Below are 19,783 nucleotides of genomic sequence, written 5' to 3'. Positions count from 1 at the left end.
CATTCCATCTGAGTCCAGAGTGGCTGAAGAACATTGATCAACGATCTTAATAACTGATTCCTAAGCTAGAACAGCAAGTGACACGATTGGATTTTTAATTTGAAAAGCTAGATTTTTTTATTTCTGATCTTTCAGACAACCTGCTCCAAAGCTTCTCGTCCAAATTAATACTGGCTGAATGGAACAACTAATGCCGATTCCTAACTGAGAGATATTTAGGTCACAGTGTTCATGGTAGGGCTACTTTCAATGTACCAGAGGCAGATGCGAAAGGAAACATCCCACTGCGACTTTGTTAATAGTCTTGTTCTGGAGAAAATAAAAGCCTGGATGCAATTAAAATGATATACACAGCTCTCTTTCCAACTAGAATTCTTATGTATGCAATGTCCCATAAATTAAATTAAGGCAAATATGCCTGCTGCGTACAATAATCATCAATCATTTTTAAATAACCACTACCGTTTTTTGCTCAAATATAAACAGGATTGAAAAGTTACCAATTAACAGTCTGACAACACACAGAGAAAGCAGCCAATCAGCCACCAAGATTTGTTTTCAAAGTTGCCAAGACCAGCAACAGTCACAAAATAAAATTTCTCAAAGAATTAATTCCTGTTTTGTTCACTGGTCATTTTGGTTCCTCATTCAGTTGACAAATCTAACCTTGAAAAGAAAAATATGTAACAAGCATATTAGAAAATTAAATAATTGGACAAAAGTCTTCAAACTTTTCCAATCTGATCATTCTTTATTAATCTGTAGATATCTCGCAACCCACGAGAGCGGATTGATAGCTTTTATTAATCAAGGCGTCAGCTACTTACTTTTACAGAGGACACGGTATCCTCAAAATTCACACATGGCTTTCGCACATCTCTTCTGTTTTTTCTCATGAGTAAAAAACTGGTCAAGAAACATGTGGTGAAAATTTCCAAAAATAGTGTAGCAATGAACTAATGGATGAATGCAGAGAGGCTTTTGTGGCGATCTATCTAATACCTACACAGGCACCATTTCACTTGGCCACGGGACCTTTTATAGGCCTACAGTGTAGCTGCTGCTTTTTCTTCATGTCATGACAGTGAGTGTGTGACGTGGGGGTGGCTCCCTTGGCACTGATAATGGTCTGGCACCTTGCCCGCTTTGCGTTTGCGAGCTTGGACAACTCGAGTTACCTGACTTGCGCGCGCACACACACACACACACGCACACACACACACACACGTGTTTGAGCTGGGATCACTGAGGGGCGCAGTGAGGATGAGGTTAAATGGCAGTGAACTTCCAAAACATCAGATTGATTTCCTTTGTAAGCAACATTGGCAACTGCTCAGTTCCATCAATCCAACTCCTGGCCTATTGACTTTGCATCGCAATTATTTGTGAAGCGAAAATGAATATTTAATATTTAGTTGCAAGATGATGTGGGCTCAAGCAGAAATGGGCCATTCTTTCCTGTACAGTTCTTGGCTGCATGCAGTCTGTCACGATGTGAAAACTGTTTACAGAAACATCCCATTCAATGCTGAGCATTATCACTCATTGCAATAAATGACAAAACGAAGGTAACTGAAGTTAATTATCATTTAGCCGGCCACAAAAAAAGTGAAACATTCGAGAACGTGTTTAGAAGTGAACTTATAGGATATTGAGTAATTGTCGGCAGCTGATCTTTCACTTACGTAGGAGGCTTGATTCAATTATTTCTGATTTATTGTGTGTTGCTCTTAATAACTGTGGTCATTATGCACAGTCTTTTCTCTCAAACACATTTCATGAAGAGGCCAGCGTGGTTTATATCTAAGCAGCAGATTGGTGAATGAGTTAGACCAAACTCCACGAGTAGGATATAAATGTATCTGGCAGTTCCTCCACCTGTTTCATATTTAACACAAGAAAATTTAGTGTGTTTAAAACTATAAAACCCAGAAGACTTTCACTTTTCCCATTTTCCTTCTCTTCTCGTACCTCACCCAATGGGTTACTCTTCTAGAATAAGCACAGGTAATCAGTGCCTGTAGGATACACTTTGGAAGGAGTAATTTGACAAGGAAGTATTCAATGAACGGCATGACACGAGGAAGTTCTGAAGAACAAAGGGACCTTGGCGTGTGTGTCCATAGATCTCTGAAGGGGGAGGGGCTTGTTAGTGGGGTGGTGAAAAAGGCATATGGGACACTTGCCTTTCGAGGCATAGATTACAAAAGTAGGGAGGTCATGTTGGAGTTGTATAGAACCTTGGTAAGGCCACAACTGGAGTACTGTGTGCAGTTCTGGTCACCACATTATAGGAAGGATGTGATTGCACTGGAGGGGGTGCAGAGGAGATTCACCAGGATGTTGCCTGGGATGAAACATTTAAGCTATGAAGAGAGGTTGAATAGACTTGGGTTGTTTTCGTTGGAGCAGGGAAGACTGAGGGGCGACCTGATCGTGGTGTACAAGATTGTGAGGGGCATGGACAGGGTGGCTAGGGAGCAGCTCTTCCCCTTAGTTGAAGGGTCAGTCACAAGGGGACATAAGTTCGAGGTGAGGGGCAGGAGGTTTAGGGGGGATGTGAGGAAAAACTTTTTTACCCAGAGGATGGTGACGGTCTGGAATGCGCTGCCTGGGAGGGTGGTGGAGGCGGGTTGCCTCACATCCTTTAAAAAGTACCTGGATGAGCACTTGGCACGTCATAACATTCAAGGCTATGGGCCAAGTGCTGGTAAATGGGATTAGGTAGGTAGGTCAGGTGTTCCTCACGTGTCGGTGCAGACTCGATGGGCCGAAGGGCCTCTTCCGCACTCTGTGATTCTGTAATATTTGACCATGAAAGGAGGGGTTTGGGGAATTTCGGGTGCTACACAGCCAGGTCTGACCTTGGGTGAATGTGAAACATCTGGAGTCTGGCACATTGTTTGGGCCCAATTCATGACCAATGACAGCTAGTTTTATCTTGTCATTTTGTCATTTACTGCAATGATTGCTAATACCTTGTACAAGCCTTGTACAATGATCAGTTCCCACCAGACTATAGAATACCTCTGACAACTGTAATCACATTGATCGGCACTGCACCCAACATGACTCTCATTGTTCTCTTTCTTTTCATTTTTCTTTTCATTGAATGAAGTTTGCACTGATCTGGAGATGTCCATTACAGAATGGATTCTTTTTTTCTGTGTGGAATTGCTGGTTTGGATGCTGTCACATTAGCTTTGAGAAGTTGATTCAACTCCAGCTTGATCCAATAGGATGCCATACGGACGTAAGCCATTGAAATCGTTGCTTGTAAGAGTCAACAGCTACAGTTCGGCATGAGTTAGCGCTACATGAGGAGCCCATATATGGCTAATGTGGGAAATTGGAAGTTGCACTGGTTTAGTTGAGTTACTCTTCTGATGCTGGAGTAAAGGCAGGTTTTGGGTTAGAGCAGGGGCTCCTGCACCTGCAACACATGTGGTTATTGATATAAACAAAAAGCTAAAAGCTACTGCAGATGCTGGAAATCCAAAACAAAAACAGAATTATCTGGAAAAACTCAGCAGGTCTGGCAGCATCGGTGGAGAAGAAAACAGTTGACGTTTCGAGTCCTCACGACCCTTCGGCAGAACTGAAGTATAGTTAGGAGAGAGGTGAAATATAAGCTGGTCTAAGGTGGGGGGCAGGGGGAGAGAGAAGTTGAGGGTGGGGTGGTTGTAGGGATAAGCAAGCAGTGATAGGAGTAGATAATCAAAAGATGTCACAGACAAAAGGATCAAAGAGGTGTTGAAGGTGGTGATATTATCTAAGAAAAGTGCTAATTAAGAATGGATGGCAGGATACTCAAGGTACAGCTCTAGTGGGGGTGGGGTGGAAAGACTAACAAAGTTTTAGTTTTAGATTTAAAGGAAATATGGCTGTGAAAGCGGGTTTTAGTAAACACCTTGTCAAACACCAGGAGAGAAATGGAAAGCAATGAAGGTGAACAGGGCAGAAGAGACAGGCGGAAATCCTGTCGGAGAACAGAGCAGTACTTCTTCAGGGAGGGCATTTCGTGAAGAGGGGTGGCAGTCAATTAAACACAGAGATAAAAACAAAAAGCTAAAAGCTACTGCGGATGCTGGAAATCCAAAACAAAAACAAAATTACCTGGAAAAACTCAGCAGGTCTGGCAGCATCGGTGGAGAAGAAAACAGTTGACATTTCGAGTAATTCTGTTTTTGTTTTGGATTTCCAGCATCCGCAGTAGCTTTTAGCTTTTTGTTTTTATCTCTGTGTTTAATTGACTGCCACCTCTCTTCAAGAAATGCCCTCCCTGAAGAAGTACTGCTCTGTTCTCCGACAGGATTTCCGCCTGTCTCTTCTGCCCTGTTCACCTTCATTGCTTTCCATTTCTCTCCTGGTGTTTGACAAGGTGTTTACTAAAACCCACTTTCACAGCCATATTTCCTTTAAATCTAAAACTAAAACTTTGTTAGTCTTTCCACCCCACCCCCACTAGAGCTGTACCTTGAGTATCCTGCCATCCATTCTTAATTAGCACTTTTCTTAGATAATATCACCACCTTCAACACCTCTTTGATCCTTTTGTCTGTGACATCTTTTGATTATCTACTCCTATCACTGCTTGCTTATCCCTACAACCACCCCACCCTCAACTTCTCTCTCCCCCCGCCCCCCACCTTAGACCAGCTTATATTTCACCTCTCTCCTAACTATACTTCAGTTCTGCCGAAGGGTTGTGAGGACTCGAAACGTCAACTGTTTTCTTCTCCACTGATGCTGCCAGACGTGCTGAGTTTTTCCAGGTAATTCTGTTTTTGTTTTAGTTATTGATATGGTTGGGCTCAGTGTTGACATTGGCTGATGAAAGTAAATCAGATCCTTTGTGTTGATTCGTTGGAGTAAAACTCAACAAAGAAAATGAAGCTGTAAAATAATCAGGACCACAGGCTATAAATGAGATTGCAATGTGATTTTCATACTTGGTACAAATTAATGAGGGAGCAATGCCCAGAAGTTATATTTGACACAAATGCAATTCTGTAGTACATTTAATGAAGGGAAATGGGCCAAGATGTTGCTCAGGGGTGGAAGGAAAATGGACACTGACAAGGAGGAAAAGATAGGGAGGGAGAATGTGCTGGCGGGGGTTGGTGGGGGGGGAGGGGGGAGACCAAAAGCTTGGTCAGTGAAGGTGGGTTTTAAGGAGGAGGGCCTTTAGTGATGTGAGGGCAGCAGAATGGTGGAAGGACTTAGGGGGTGAATTCTAGAGCCTGGAGCCACTGTGGCTGAAGGCATAACTGCCAATTATGGGATGAATGTTGGAGGGAATGTAGAAGAAGCCGGAGCCGGAAAAATTATGAGTGCAATATTGGGGGAGGGAGGAGTTGCTGAAGGCTCAAAAAGATTACTCTGATAGGAACCCACAAAGCCATGGGGAGATCCAAACAGAAGAATGAGAATTTTAAATATGGGAGATTGGGGCCAATGTAGAACTGTGAGGACGGAGAGATGGGTGGATGTAACTTGATGCGCAGTAGGGTTTGGACAGTAGAGTTTTGGATGAGCTGAAGTTTACAGAGCGTGAAGGATGAAAGTCCATTGTGGAGAGCACTGATGACATCAAAAAGAACGAGCAACCTGTGGATTGGAGTTCTGGATAGGATAATGGAGAAAAACAACTGAAATCATTTCAGGAACAGTTGGTTACTGTGACAGAGAACTGTTCTTTCTGGATGAATGAGCTAGAATGGATTGAATGGCCACTTCATCCACATCTATCTTGCGATCTTGTAATGAGGTGAAATGTTATCAATCTAAGGGAGCTGTCTCCTTGTAAATGACTTGTGTTTGGTGCCGATGATTGGTTAGTTCTGTCCCTAAGGTGAAGGGATGCCTTACAGCTGTTGCAGGAACGAGTTACATAATATGAGTGCACACGCCAGTAACAGCAGGCGAAAGGCATAAGATTCCCAGTTGAGTTCACAGTACCTGAGAACAGGTAATCTGATCCCTAATAGAAGGCACTAGGATTACAAGATTAAGATTCTATGAACAAGTAATTCTAGATTCAGTAACAGCTTGCTGCTCTGCAAATGTCTTGTTATAATAACTAACTATGAACAGTCAATGGAGGTTAATTAAAGCTATTGAGGTACCTGATAATCTTTCATCATTTCAACCACAACCACTGATGATCGAGAAAGAAAGACTTGCATTCATTTGTGCCTTTCGTGACCTCAGGTCATCCCAAAGCCCTTTACAACCAATGAAATACATTGTGAAGTGCGGCCACTGTTATAATGTAGGAACTCTGTCTTGTAATGGTGTTGGTTACAGAACATGTCTGTTAAGGAAGTCTTCATAGCCATCTGTATGTTAAAAGCAAGTCTTTATTAGCTACTTGTAACTATATATGTATATACAGTAAGGGGTACAGGCAAAGAGATGTCTCCGTGTCTAGACCTTAACAAGTCTCCGGCTAACACCACAATGGCCATAGCTTGGGGTCATGTGCCTTCTTACATCACTGTGTGGGCAGTCTGTACTCAGTCCCACATTAACGGTGTGTGTGCCAGACCCTTATACTACACGCAGCAGCCGATTTGGGCACAGCAAGCTCCCATAACCAGCAATGTGATCATGACCAGATAATCTGTTTTGTGATTATCCACCTTTGAGGGATAAATATTGTCCAGGACATCGTGGCTAACTCCCCTTCTCTTCATCAGAATAGCACTATGGGATCTTTTATGTTCACCTGGGAGGTTTAATATTTCATCTAGTTCAGTAGCTCCAACAGTGCAGCACTTCCTCAGTACAGCTTTGGAGTGTCAGCCTTGATTTTTGTTCTCAAGGCCTATGATGGGACTTGAACCCACAACCTTATGACTGAGAGGTAAGAATGTTACTAACTGAGCCACAGCTGACAGAGATAAAGCTGTCTAATCCACCCCATGCCTGAAACCACTGTTTCAGGTCTGTGTTTATTACTTAAAGCAGTACATGTGGATTCATGTTTTGGTTTGGAGCACAGGAAAAATATATGACGCAATTGAGGGTCCAGATGGGAGATGTTACCAAAGTGGGAAACATTGCCTGAATGAAGGTGCAGCCAAGTTCGGAAGGTGTGATTGTAGCTTTGTTTGTTGTGGGCAGCAGCTCACAAGAGCCTTCAATTGTCACAAAGCCCTCATTTACTCTGATACATCTCGTATATTAAAACACACAAAATAAATGGTGTTTAGCAATGAGGGTGTCACCATAAGAACATAAGGAATAGAAGCAGGAGTAGGCCCTAGAACCCCTCCACCATTCAGTAAGATCATGGCTGATCTGACCTTGGCATTAATTCCACTTGCTGTCTGTTCCCATCACCCTTCACTCCACTATGGTTCAAGGGCCAGATTTTGGCTATCGAGGCAGGACACTCAAATTGGGAAATTCCCTGACTCACCGGACCTCCCCTGAATCGCGCAATTTTTACACTGAGGGCGGGTGCGAGATGGAGGCAAGCCTGCCTACCCTGGAGGCACAATGTAGGTGGCCATGGCAGGCGGGCAAGGCAGGCTAAGTTTAAAGAGCCGCCTTGGCACTCTGGGATTTTGTCCCAGTTGCTTTATAATTTGTTAGGCACTCTAGCCCTCATCCCGTCACCCCACCACCCACCCGCAATGGACCCTCATAACGTCCATGTCTATTCAATGCCAACTTATGACACCCACCCACCCACATGGCCCCTCATACACTCCGTGCCACCCCAATGGCCACTCACTGAGCATCTGCCGTGGGAGCATGGAGCCATGTGGAGTTGAAAAAAATACACCTCTAAAAATCTCATACAGCTCTCACTCCTAGACACTTGGTGAAAAAAACCTCCCACTCATAAAACCCATTCAAAGCTTTTAAATGTCCTCAAGTCTTACAAAAGCAAACTTCTATTCAGACCCCCACATCAAAGACAGCTAATCCTTTAAAAGACCCTTTGAACTGTCAATCAAACTGTGAACTCAAAACTTCCTGCTGAGATCATTGTAGTTTAGAAGCTCAGCCAAGTATTCATAATCTCATAACGGTAGCCCTTGGGAAAATTCAACAAAGAGCTCTATTGAAGTTGCATGAGCAGGTGGATTTTTTTCTAACACACCTGCCAATCAAAGTGGTCCAGCAGAGGTTTTTATAACTCTCACTAACAGCAGCGCCTGTATTTTTTTAAGTTTGAAAAATGGGGCATTTAAAAAACTTCAGACCACGAGATGAAAGCAAAATACTGCGGATGCTGGAAATCTGAAATAAAAACAGAAGATGCTAGAAAAACTCAGCAGGCCTGGCAGCATCTGAGAGAGAAACAGAGTTAATGGTTTAAGTCCGTATGACTGTTCTTCAAAGCTAAAGAGAGATAGAAATGTGATGGATTTTATACTGTTTAAGAGGGGGTGGAGCTAAGGAGAGATTGACAAAGAAGGCATGGACACAAGGCAAAGGGAGTGTTAATGGCAGTGGTAAAGAGTAAAGAAGGTGCTGATAAGGGCATAAAGGCTAGATAGCAGAATTTTAATAGCAGAACAAGGGTCAGCACTCTGTGAAAGACACCATAGTAACAAGTGACAGATGGCCCTGTGTGGGAGGCTGGTTGGGGAAAAAGGGGGAAAAAGTGAATAGATAAAATAAATGAAAATGTAAATTAAATTTTTTTAATTGGATAAAAAAAATTTCCCTTTCATGGTCCTGAATTTTTCGCTCACCGCCCATGATCAGCTCCGCACCGCGATTTCATGTGGGCGGGCGAATTAAGGCCTACCTTGGGTGGATTATGAACGGTAGCGCTGAGTGCTACCTGTGCGGGTGGGGGGAGGAGGGGGACGGGGCCTGGTACGCGGAAGAGCGCGCCTCAGGGAGATTGAAGCGCTTTTTAAAAAAATAAATAAAGACATTAAAAACTTCATGAAACATTAAGTGACTGTGTCACGTGAGATGGGGCATGTTTTAAATTTCAAAATCATGGTTTTTATTTAATTTGTATCAGCTTTAGGAAACTTCATCCCGCTCATGGATGAGGTTTCCTAAAAAATGTAAAGGCTGCTTGGCCTTTTCGCCTGCCCGTCAACCGTTAGGTTGGACAGGCAGCATAAATTTCAACATAATGAGCTCATTAATGGCCTTAGTAGGCTTTTCAGTTATCAGCGGGCACGCAGCTGACTCCGGCATGAGCCCGCCAAACCAAGTGTTGTTTAGTGCACGATGACGTTGGGACGCATGCCCTACATCATCTCACGTCATATTACATTTGTGCGTGTTGGGTGTGCGCCTGCACGCCGAAGGTAATATTCTGGCCATGGTCAAGTTCATGGTCTGAAGTTGTTGAACTCAATGCTAAGTCCGGAAGGCTGTAAAGTGCCTAATCGGAAGATGAGGTGCTGTTCCTCCAGTTTGCGTTGGGCTTCACTGGAACATTGTAGCAGGCCAAGGACGGACATGTGGGTATGAGAGCAGGTGGAGTGTGAGAGCATGACTCATTTATCCTGTGACTCTCTGTTCCCTGTTAGTTAGCCAATCCTCTATCCCTGGTAGAAAACCACCATTGGCATCATGAGCCCTTGGTAACCTTTTTTGTGGCACCTTATTGAATGCCTTTTGGAAATCCAAATATGCTATGGGCAGAAAATGACACTTGGCAGGCACGCGTGCCACCAACCCAGTCGAGCGTAAAATGATGCGCAATGATGTCGAGCGAGCGTCCCGACGTCATCGCGCAGTCCTGCAATATTTCAATTGGCGGACGGGCACCGTAGTCGGCAGCACGCCCGCCAACAATGAAAAGGCCTATTAAGGCCATTAAAAAGTTAATTAAATTCATATTTACGCTACCCATCCAACCTAACGGTTGGCAGGCAGGCGAAAAGGCCAAGCGGCCTTTACATTTTTTAGGAAACCTCATCCACGGGCAGGATGAGGTTTCCGGAAGCGAATAAAAATCACTTAAAAATTTTACACTTGAATTAAAAACATGTCTCTGCTCATGTGACAGAGCTGCATGAGGGGACATGTTCAATAACGTTTATAAGATCTTTAATTTTTTTATCCGAAATCAGTTCATCTCCCTGAGGCAGCTCTGCTCCAGGGAGATGATGTAGCGTGCACCTGTGCGCATGCGCTAAAGTCGTACTTACCCGGCTTACACTCCTCCCTGCCCCAACACACAGGCAAGCGCTCAGCGCTGCCGCTCGCATTTCACGCTGGGTGGGCCTTAATTGGTGTGAAATTGCCTTCCGGGCCCTATCATGGGTGGTGGTCGGCTTCTTGACCGTCCCCCTCTTGCCCCCGTTGAGCCTGCACACCAAAGGAAAGATTCTGCCCCATATATACTGATTCCCCTTTATTCACCCGGCTTGTTGGAACTTCAAAGAACTCTAATAAAGTTATCAAACCCAATTTCCCTGTCATAAAACCATGTTGACTCAAACTGATTTGATTATGATTTCCTAAACATCCTGCTACTACTTCCTTAATAATGGTTCCCAATGGCAGACCTTAGGCTAACTGGCCTATGGTTTGCTACTTTCTGTCTCTCCCCACTGTTGAATAAGGGCATTACATTTGGGGTTTTGCAATCTGCTGGTACCTTTTCAGAATCTAGGGAATTTTGGAAGATGGACGGACATGTTTAAAGCTCCCCCCGACATAACAGCAAAGTTAAAAGGGTTGTAAGAGTCAACTGGGCCCCAAGAAGTGGCAGTTTCACTAATCTACCTGCCTTTGGATAAGAATGTCCTCGGCTCAAACTCCAGGAGTTGAGTTCGGAAAGAGCTTTCTCCTACGAACGTGCTTCATTTTGGATGAGAGGGCGAAATTTGGATAATTTATAGATGAGCCAGGAGTTTCCCGGTTATGCAAGCCAAAGTTCATCCCTCTAACCAAAACCACATGAAACGGATTAACTGGTCATTGATCTCAATAGCTTGTGGCAATTACATTTGCTTGCACAACAACAGTGACCCACATCTCAAGAATACTTGGCTGTGAAGCATGATGTGGACGTGGAAAGGCACTATCCAAGTCTTTTTCTTCAAGAGCAAAATACTGGAAATCTGAAATAAAAATGCAGAATTCTGGAAATACTTAGCCGATCAGGCAGCATCTGTGGAGAGATACAAATTTATTAAGGCCAGGATTTTTCCCCCATCCAGTGGGCTCAGTGGGGGCAGGTGAGTGTGCTTCAGTGCTTAGCGCTGCCTGTATGGCGGGGGGGGGGGTTTGGGGAGGAGGTCAAGAGCGCATGCGTGCAGGTGCACTCTGGAAAAGCGCAGAGCTGCCTCAGGGAGATGAAGGGTTTTGGCAATTAAAAATGATGGTTTTTGAAATGTTAAAAAAAAACATGTCCCTCCTGCAACTCTGCCCACCACATAAGCAGGGACATTTTAGAAATTAGGATGAAATTTTTCTATTTTTTTTTAATGACAGAGTGAAACCTCATCCCGCCCGTGGATGAGGTTTCGCAAAAAATGCAAAGGCCCAAAAGGTTGGATGGGCAGTGAAAAATTTAAATCAATTGCATTGCTAATGGCCTCAATGTGCCTTTTAATTGTCAGCGGGCGCGCTGCCGATTCCTGCGCGTGCTGACTGAACTATCGCGCGAGTGTGCGATGACATCGGAACTCTCACTCAAAGTCAGCGCGCGACATTTTACGCTCGAGCGGGTCGGGTACGCACCCACTCACTCAGCAAAAAATCCTGCCCTAACGCCCCGAGGATAAGAGTTAACTCTAATGGAGGGTTATCAATCTTTTTTTATATTCATTCATGGGATGTAGGTGTCGCTGGCTAGGCCAGCATTTATTGTCCATCCCAAATTGCCCTTGAGAAGGGTAATAAGTGCTGGCCTGAATCATTCATGCTGTTTCTCTCTCCAAAGATGCTGCCAAGTCTAATGAGTGTTTTCCAGCAATTTCCTGTTTTTATTTCTTTTTCTTCTTTCTCAAAATTATGTTGCCGCGCAGTTACTTTTTGTATAAAGTAAAGGCTTGCTTATCTGCGTTTGATAGGTGCAGTCATGATTTTGGGGTCAGCCGGTATTTGCAGAAACATTTCTATGGGATACAAGGTCTGATCATTGCGGCCACAACTGAGAGAAATTCTTTCAGCATTGTGTTGCTTCACATTGGAGAGCTGGTTGGTACACAGACAACCACTTCAAAGGTGGATGATCCACCTCTGTCTCTAGAGGCTGCTTAACATGTGCTAATCCATCCAGCTGTTAGAAATATTTAACACTGATTACTGAGCTGTGAGACAGAGACGGTGCTAATTGTTTGGAGAGGAGACTGCTGACTGGTGAGGGAAGGTTGTCACCCTCTATATCATAGATATAATGAGTCAACCATCCCATCATGCAAAGCTGTCAATGTTCTTGCCTTTGAGTGCCACTTTGATTAACAGATATATTAAATTACAATAATCCTTTGTTCCTGTTCAAAGTTTAAGGCAGGGAATGGGTATAACTGTTGATTCATATCTAGAGTTTGAGCGAATCTCTGTTTCACCAGGCAGTTAACAAGCTGAGGCTAGATAAGGCAGGAGAGTGGGACTAGGTGGAATGCTCTTTCAGAGAGCAAGTGCAGACTCGATGGGCCGAATGGCCTCCTTCTACACTGTAAAGATATTGTGATAGTGCAAATTCTGTCATTGTCCAAGTTCACATCCAGGTTTTTCCAAATTATGAAAATGATCAACACCTACTATTGAGTACTGGTGAAAAGTTTATGTTCTCGCACTGAGGTAGTATTTGCTAATCCTTAATATAATGTTACTCGCAACAACAATTTGAATTCAGAGAGCATCTTTAACATTGTAACATGTCCCAAGGTGCTTCACGAGAGTGTTACCAAACATAATCTGACATCGAGATACCTAAGGAAATATTAAGACCGGTGACCAAAAATTTGATGAAGGTGGTAGATTTTACGGAGCAGAGATAGAAGGGGGGAGACTTAAAGAGATGGAAAGGCTTAGGGAGACATTTCCAGAGCTTAGGACCTAGGCAGCTGAAGGCATGACCGCCAATGGTAGAGCTGTTAAAATCAGAAATGCACAAGAGGCCAGAATTGGAGGAGTGCAGAGATCTCAGAAGGGTGGAGGACTGGTGGAGGTTACAGAAATAGGGAGGATATGCAGTGAGTTGAAAACAAGGATGAAAGTTGTATTACTTGGTTTGCGATTTGTAATGTGATACAAGATCCATTGGTATTTTTTGGAGAATTTGAGACATCTTATACTACTTAAGCTACATTACTACTATTTTAATAAATCAGAATCAAGTGGTTAAAGGTTGGGGGTCTTGATTCTTCAGGTGGGATTTCCTCATCTGCCATTGACACTCAGCATCACCGATATGATGGACCCTGTAGTAGGAGAGGCCTTCATGAATGGTTCTTCACCAGGCTTTCCTAGCTCAAGCAAGTCGCTTCCACTTTTGGATGTCTAGTTTGCACTGATCTAGAGTGGGTTTTCAAGCAGTCTTTACATCTTCTTCATGTTGTGCTCAATAATCAGTGGAATCTAGTCATACATATGAACACATGAATTAGGGGTAGGAATGGGCCACTCGGCCCCTCGAGCCTGCTCCCCCATTCAATAAGATCGTGGCTGATCTGCATGTAACCTCAACTCCACATTCCCGCTTACCCTCGATAACCTTTCACCCTTGTTAATCGAGAATCTATCTAGCTCGGCCTTAAAAATATTCCAAGACTCTGATTGCACCGCCTTTTGAGGAAGAGAGTTCCAAAAACTCACAGCCCTTAGAGAGAAAAATATTCTCCTAATCTCCGGCTTAAATGAGCGACCCCTTATTTTTAAACAGTGACCCCTAGTTCTAGATTCTCCCACAAGAGGAAACATCCTCTCCACATCCACCCTGTCAAGACCCCTCAGGACCTTAAAGGTTTCAGTTAATTCGCCTCTTACTCTTCTAAATTCCACTGGATACAAGCCTAACCTGTGAGCCTTTCCTCATAAGACAACCAGCCCTTTCCAGATATTAGTCTAGTAAACCTTCTCTGAATTGCTTCTAACACATTTACATCATTCTTTAAATAAGGAGACCAATACTGTACGCAATACTCCAGATGTGGTCTCACCAATGCCCTGTACAACTGAAGCATAATCTCCCTAATTTTGTATTCAATTCCCCTCACAATAAATGATAACATTCTTTTAGCTTTTCTAATTACCTGCTGTACCTGCATACTAACCTTTTGTGATTCATGCACTAGGACATTCAGATCCCTCTGAATCTGAACTCTGCAAACTCTCACCATTTAGATAATAAGCTTCTTTTTTATTCATCCTGCCAAAATGAGCAATTTCACATTTGCCTACATTGTACTCCATTTGCTAGATCTTTGCCCACTCACTTAACCTATCTAACGTCACTTTGTAGCCTCCTTATGTCCTCCTCACAATTTATTTTCCTACCCATCTTTGTGTCATCAGCAAATTTAGCCACCATTCCTTCGGTCCCTTCATCCAAGTCATTTATATAAATTGTAATAAGTTGAGGCCCCAGCACTGATCCCTGTGACACACCATTCGTCACATCCTGTCAAACAGAAAAAGACCCATTTATGCCAACTCTCTGTTTCCTGTTAGGTGGCCAATCTTCTATCCATGCCAATATGTTACCCCCCTTACACCATGAGCTTTGATTTTCCGTAATAACCTTTGATGTGGCACTTTAACAAATGCCTTCTGGAAATCTTTAATAATACACACAATACAATTTAATAATAAAATACCTTTAATAAGAGCTTCTAACATTTTCCCTATGATAGATGTTAGGCTAACTGGCCTATTTCCTGCTTTCTGTCACCTTCCCTTTTTTGAATAAAGGAACTACATTTGCTATTTTCCAATCTCATGGAACCTTCCCTGAATCTAGGGGATTTTGGAAAATTAAAACCAGTGCATCAACTATCTCACTAGCCACTTCCTTCAACACCTTAGGGTGAAGTCCATCCGGACCTGGGGATTTGTCAGCCCACAGCCCCAACAATTTGCTCACTACCACCTCCCTGGTGATTGTAATTTTCCCCAGTTCCTTCCTCCCTCCCATTTCCTGATTTACATCCAATTCCGGGATGTTACTCGTGTCCTCCATCGCGAAGCCGAAGCAAAATACCTGCTTAATTCATCTGCCGTCTCCCTACTTTCCATTATCAATTCCCCAGATGCACTCTCTATAGGACCAATGCTCACTTTGTTAACTCTTCTCTTATTTAAACACCTATAGAAACTTTTACCATCCATCTTCAGCTAACTTTCTCTCATACTCTAATTTTTCCCTCCTTATTAATCTTTTTGTCATTTTTTGCTGTTCTTTATATTCTTTCCAATCTTCTGACCTGCCACCCATCTTTGCGTAATGATGTGCTTTTTCTTTAAGTTTGATACTGTCTTTAACTTTTTTAGTAACATCGGATGGTGGGCCCTCCCCTTGGAATTTTTCCTTCTCATTGGGGTGTATATATTCTGTGTAATCTGAAATATCCCTTTAAATGTCTGCCACTACATCTCTATTGACGTATCCTTAACCTCATTTGCCGGTTCACTTTAGCTAGTTCTGCTTTCATGCCGAATCATGTCACCCACAATGAGAAAAGGCCCATGATTTTTAAGAAAAATTCTGAGGAAAATAATATGAAAGCTGCTTCCAACCCAGTCAGAGTTGGCACACGGGGAGTTGGGTTCATGTTTGGTCTCAGTATGGAGCAGGTTAAAGGGTCTAAGCAGCGATTGGAACAGAGCAGTGCACTTCATTCTTTCCCAGTTCGAAAGTCACCAACTCTTTTCTTACATCATGATACAATAGGTTGATTTTAGATTTTATTTTTATTTAGGTAACAAAACATGAAGTTAATTTGAGAAGCAGAGAATTGGAGTTTCTGCAGTAGAGGGTTGAGGAGTTATAGGGCGGGACTTACCGCTCCCACCTACCTCTGGGATCTTCCGGTCTCCGCGCAAGTCAATGGAATTCTGGCTGCGGCGTCGCCTCCCCCCCACCGGCAGGTCCCACTCGCGACAGGGCCGGAAAATCCCGGCCATAGTGTCACTGCTCTTGGTAAACCACCATTATAAGATGACAAGTTTCCATCGTCAGTGTTAACACTGGGCGGGGAGAGTGTATAGTTTCCCCACATTGCAGAATGCATCATCTGCCTATGTAGGAATTGCCTGATTTTTACCTGAACGGAACTGAATATTCGGCAAGTCCCACATGGATGGACAATCCACTACCACAGTATCCAACCAGTATCCAACATTGGAGGTCACCTCCAGAGTTAGAATAGGGAAACATGACAAAAATGTGACATCAGGAAGTAAGATTCTGTCGACAGGAATACTTAGAAATGTAAGATCTTTAACCTGTTAACAGGTTGATTTTATAAATCATTCCAACTAATATTTCATTTGCACTCCATGCCGAGCGGCTAGTGAACATACAATAATGTTGCCACGGTTGTCTCTCGTGGTGAGCATTTTGCTGACTTTTGTTTCAATCATTGCAGGAACGATTCCAAGTGAAGAATCCTCCATTTGCTTACATCCAGAAACTAAGGGGATTCCTGGATCAGGGCGGAGTCAGGAAGGTAAGATACAAAGAATCAGTTTACATAATTCAAGCAGCAGGCTGGATTAGTCAATGGAGCAATGGTCTGAGCTGTAGAATGATGCGTAGGGTGTTGATATTTAGCGCAAATTGCAGCAGCGCAAAATGGTATCTGCAAAAGTGCATGTACTGTCTTGAATTTTGCCTTGCAAATCTGGAAATGATGTTTTGCAGACAGTAGATTGACAGAACACTGACACCATCTTGTTGTCTTAAGTGTATAAATTTAGTCAGGTTTCAGAATGGGTAAATGGACCTGTGGATGATGTAATGACAGAAACAGGCTGGAAAGTACCTTAAATTTGCTCTAAGCAGCGGCCCCTCAGACGGTGTCATATATCCCCAAATAGAAGAGGACAACTTTCAAAAGCCATAGAAAAAGCAAACATGAAATGCTTGTGATTGTGATTTTTCTTTTACGCCTCTTCAGGTTATCCCTGTCGTCAGTGTCTGTCATTGGCTGATAACTGTGTTGATGTTGAGTGCCAGTGAGGTGCTGACCCTGAGGGAAGGCAGCCTACTCTTTGTGAACAAAACTGAGCAGGCAAAGCCTCCCTAAGTGGACGTGGGCCTACTTGTACTGTTAGTGACTGAATAGCACCCGGCAGCGGGAACCCTGGACAAAGCATGCAGTCAATGTTCAACAAACCCCACAGGCCAAGGGCTCACCCTGCTCCCCTCAAGGCCAAGGGTTCACCCTACCCTTGAGGGCCCAACCTGCTCCCCTATAGGCCGAGGGTTCACACAGCGTCCTGCAGACCAAGGGTTCACACTGCCCCCTAGAGGCTGAGGGTTCACACTGCTCCCTGCAGGCCGAGGGCTCAACCTGCTCCCCTCAAGGCCAAGGGTTCACCTTACCCTTGAGGGCCCAACCTGCTCCCCTATAGGCCGAGGGTTCACACTGCCTCCTGTAGACCGAGGGTTCACACTGCCCCCTACAGCCTGAGGGTTCACACTGCGCCCCCTAGAGGCTGAGGGTTCACACTGCCCCCTGCAGGCCGAGGGTTCATATTGCCCCCTGCAGACTGAGGGTTCACACGGCCCCCCTAGAGGCCGAGGGTTCACACTGCCTCCTGCAGGCCGAGGGTTCACACTGCCCCCTGCAGACCGAGGGTTCACACTGCCCCCCTAGAGGCTGAGGGTTCACACTGCCCCCCTAGAGGCTGAGAGTTCACACTGCTCCCTGCAGGCCGAGGGTTCACACTGCCCACTACAGGCCGAGGGTTCACACTGCCCCCCTACAGACTGAGGGTTCACACTGCCCCCCTAGAGGCTGAGGGTTCACACTGCCCCCCTACAGACTGAGGGTTCACACTGCCCCCCTAGAGGCTGAGGGTTCACACTGCTCCCTGCAGGCCGAGGGTTCACACTGCCCCCTGCAGGCCGAGGGTTCACACGGCCCCCTGCAGACTGAGGGTTCACACAGCCCCCCTAGAGGCCGAGGGTTCACACTACCCCCTGCAGGCTGAGGGCTCACACTGCCCCCTGCAGACCAAGGGTTCACACTGCCCCCCCTAGAGGCTGAGGGTTCACACTGCCCCCTGCAGGCTGAGGGCTCACACTGCCCCCTATAGACTGAGGGTCCACACTGCACCCCTAGAGGCTGAGGGCTCACACTGCCCCCTACAGGTCATGTGCAAATTGTAAACAGCTGTGCACAATTCTGCACACAATCAGTTGTTTACCTCAGTTGCTGCCCGTCTTATGTATATGGTCTTTCACCACTCAATGCTTCAGTACATGACACCAACATTAATCCTAAAGTCTTTCAATGATATAAGAGGGGTGTCAATCCAGAACATCCCATATGTGACAGAGAAAGAATTATCTGTTCTGGAAACACTGTCGAACCTTTTCATTTTTCTTTTTCAACTTCTGCAGTTCAAGAGACGAGTCCAAGAATCAACTCAGGTCCTGCGAGAACTCGAAATTTCATTGCGGACCAATCACATTGGGTGAGTGACACCTACTGACATTTTTAAAAGCTGGGTGATATACTTTATAAGGATGAAAATAATTTTAAAAAACATGGAACAATAGTGCCTGGGGCTTTGTTTTTCAAAACCTGTCTCTCAAGTTCAGATCCAGCCACCATTAGATAGAAGTGAAAGCCATTGAATATATATTGTGCTGCAAGACCTGGATATTAATGATCATAATCTTTGACCTTTTTCCCGGGAAAGTCAATCTGTTCTTATTTCAGGGGATGTGAGCGTCACTGGTAAGATCAGCATTTATTGCCCATCCCTAATTGCCCTTGAGAAGGTGGTGGTGAGCTGCCTTCTTGAATTGCTGCAGTTCATATTATGCAGGTACACTCACTGTGCTGTATGGGAAGGAGTTCCAGGATTTTGACCCAGTGACAGTGAGGGAACAGCGATATCGTTCCAAGTCAGGATGGTGTGTGGCTTGGAGGGGAACTTGCATGTAGTGGCATTCTCATTAGTCTGCCGTCCTTGTCCATTTAGGTGGTAGAGGTCGGGGGTTTGGAAGGTGCTGTTGAAGGAGGCTTGACGAGTTGCTGCAATGCATCTTATAGATGGTACACACTGCTGCCACTGAAATGTGATGTTATCTTTCAGTGTCAAGCTCATCAAGCATCTTGTAGTCAGCAGTAACCAATGAGCACATACACTTGGCTCAGGGTTGAGATACAGTGAATGCCAATTGAAACCATGCTCTCAACTCCTGAGTTCGTTTCCCTAAAAATGTAAGCCAATCACCCACTGTGGTTGAGGGAGTGGGAGTGAACCCAAAACTGGGCTGAATCAATTCAGTTGCTGGTGCGAATGGGCTCACACTGAGTCTACCCTGATTCTTGCCATGGTTAATATGTATGTGTGGACAGTGTTGGAGGAAAGAAGGTGACTGAGCTTTCATAGCCCAATAGTCTGCTGAGATTCACTGGGTCCGCGCATTAGGAATAGCTGCCTAATGCTGCATTGACAGTGTTGGCACCTTTGCAGATGCATCTCAGAGACAGACAGAGGAATATCTGCACGGGCGCTGACACTGTCAGTACCTCACCGAGGCAAGTATTCTTAATGTACAAGTCAGGAGAGAAAAAGAGAAAAACCGCAAAGCTAAAGAAAAAAATGCAAATTCTGGAAGGAGCTGAAAATAGAAGAAACAAAAGAAAAAGAAAAAAGA

At 44.4% G+C, this 19,783-nt stretch overlaps 1 protein-coding gene across 3 annotated transcripts in view; it reads left to right on the top strand.

The window, feature by feature from the left end:
* The window catches only part of LOC144668050 (formin-like protein 1), a 280,427-nt gene that overhangs the window by 134,498 nt on the left and 126,146 nt on the right, over positions 1–19,783 (top strand). For all 3 annotated transcript variants that reach the window (XM_078529803.1, XM_078529804.1, XM_078529802.1), the window contains exons 3-4: positions 16,533–16,613; positions 18,515–18,588. In XM_078529803.1, the coding sequence (XP_078385929.1) occupies positions 16,533–16,613; positions 18,515–18,588 (155 nt within the window). The remainder of the gene's footprint in view (positions 1–16,532; positions 16,614–18,514; positions 18,589–19,783) is intronic.

This window comes from Cetorhinus maximus, chromosome 25 (assembly GCF_964194155.1).
Source record: "Cetorhinus maximus chromosome 25, sCetMax3.hap1.1, whole genome shotgun sequence".
In the NCBI taxonomy this organism is placed as follows: domain Eukaryota; kingdom Metazoa; phylum Chordata; class Chondrichthyes; order Lamniformes; family Cetorhinidae; genus Cetorhinus; species Cetorhinus maximus.
Note: the sequence above shows the minus strand (reverse complement) of the source record. Positions and strands in the feature narration are given on the sequence as shown.